Below are 1,147 nucleotides of genomic sequence, written 5' to 3'. Positions count from 1 at the left end.
AATCCGAGTGTAAATTGTGTGGGAAAATATTCAAAGCGAGTCCCAAAACGGGCACGGCATCCGTTAAATATCATCTTCATTTTGCTCATCGAATACTTAGAAACGACGGTGGAGGATTGCAATGATGTGGAATCGTTATCAATACAATGGTTTTTATCATCATTATTATCATTATTATTATTATTATTCGGAATACGAATCGAATAAGGTAGAGAATGAGAGAGAGGGAGAAGGGACAGGGAAGAGAGGGAGGTAAAAAAGAAAAGAGGGAGAAAGAGAGAGAGAGAGAGGGAGGGAAAGAGAGAAAAGAGGGAGAAACAGAGAGAGAGGAGGAAAAGAGAGAAAAGAGGGAGAAACAGAGAGAGAGGAGGGGCAGGTAAGAGAGGGATGGAGAGAGAAAGAGAGAAAGGAGGAGTAGGGAAGGTGGGAGAAAATGAGAGAGAGGAGGGGCAGGGAAGGGAAGGAAGAGGGGCAGAGAGAGAGAGAGAGAGATTCAAACATGCACTCTTTCATTCGCTTACTTACACACACGTGTGCACAAAAATTATTATTATGTTTTATTCACTATTTGTTTTCGATAAGTAGTCACAATCAAACACGTGTAATTTTTGTTGTTGTTGTTATTATCGTTTGTCGTTTGTCGTTGTCGTACACCACATAAGAACAACATTCTTATAGGGGGGGGGATGGAAATTATTTTTAATTGAATTATTTGTTTTCATTACAGATTTCACATTTCGATTCAATCCGAAACGTGTGCCGATATGGGATTTTTACACGGTCAATTACGATTCCGATTTGGCCACGTGTAAAATATGTTATAAAAATATAAAAACACGTAGAAAAGACGGTACGAGAAACGTTTTGAGTCACATGAGAAACGTTCACCCGAACGAATATCAATTGTCGTTAACGTTCAAAGAAAAATGGACGGCTATGAAGAAAACAAAAAAACATAAACAGGGTTTCTATTAATTATTTAAGTAGTAGTCTATGATAAATAATAATAATAATAATAATAATAAACGAACGACAATAAGTTATTTAATAATAATAGTGATAAGACTTTCTTATTAATATCGCGTTGTTATTTTACGTTTATGTAAATATTAATAAAATTAATTTATGTACGATTTTATTTATTTAT

The 1,147-nt window shown here is 35.2% G+C and overlaps 1 protein-coding gene across 1 annotated transcript; it reads left to right on the top strand.

Annotated features, from left to right (window-relative positions):
* Positions 1-727: 727 nt before the first annotated feature.
* Positions 728-975, top strand: Phum_PHUM623780 (uncharacterized protein; the record flags this gene model as incomplete). Its single annotated transcript, XM_002433260.1, has 1 exon — positions 728-975. A coding segment is annotated over one exon (248 nt), but the record flags the coding sequence as incomplete, so codon positions are not given.
* Between the last annotated feature and the right edge of the window lie 172 nt (positions 976-1,147).

The sequence above is a fragment of the Pediculus humanus genome, genomic scaffold, assembly GCF_000006295.1.
Source record: "Pediculus humanus corporis 1103172109304 genomic scaffold, whole genome shotgun sequence".
NCBI lineage: Eukaryota > Metazoa > Arthropoda > Insecta > Psocodea > Pediculidae > Pediculus > Pediculus humanus.
This window is presented reverse-complemented; position numbering and strand designations above follow the sequence as displayed.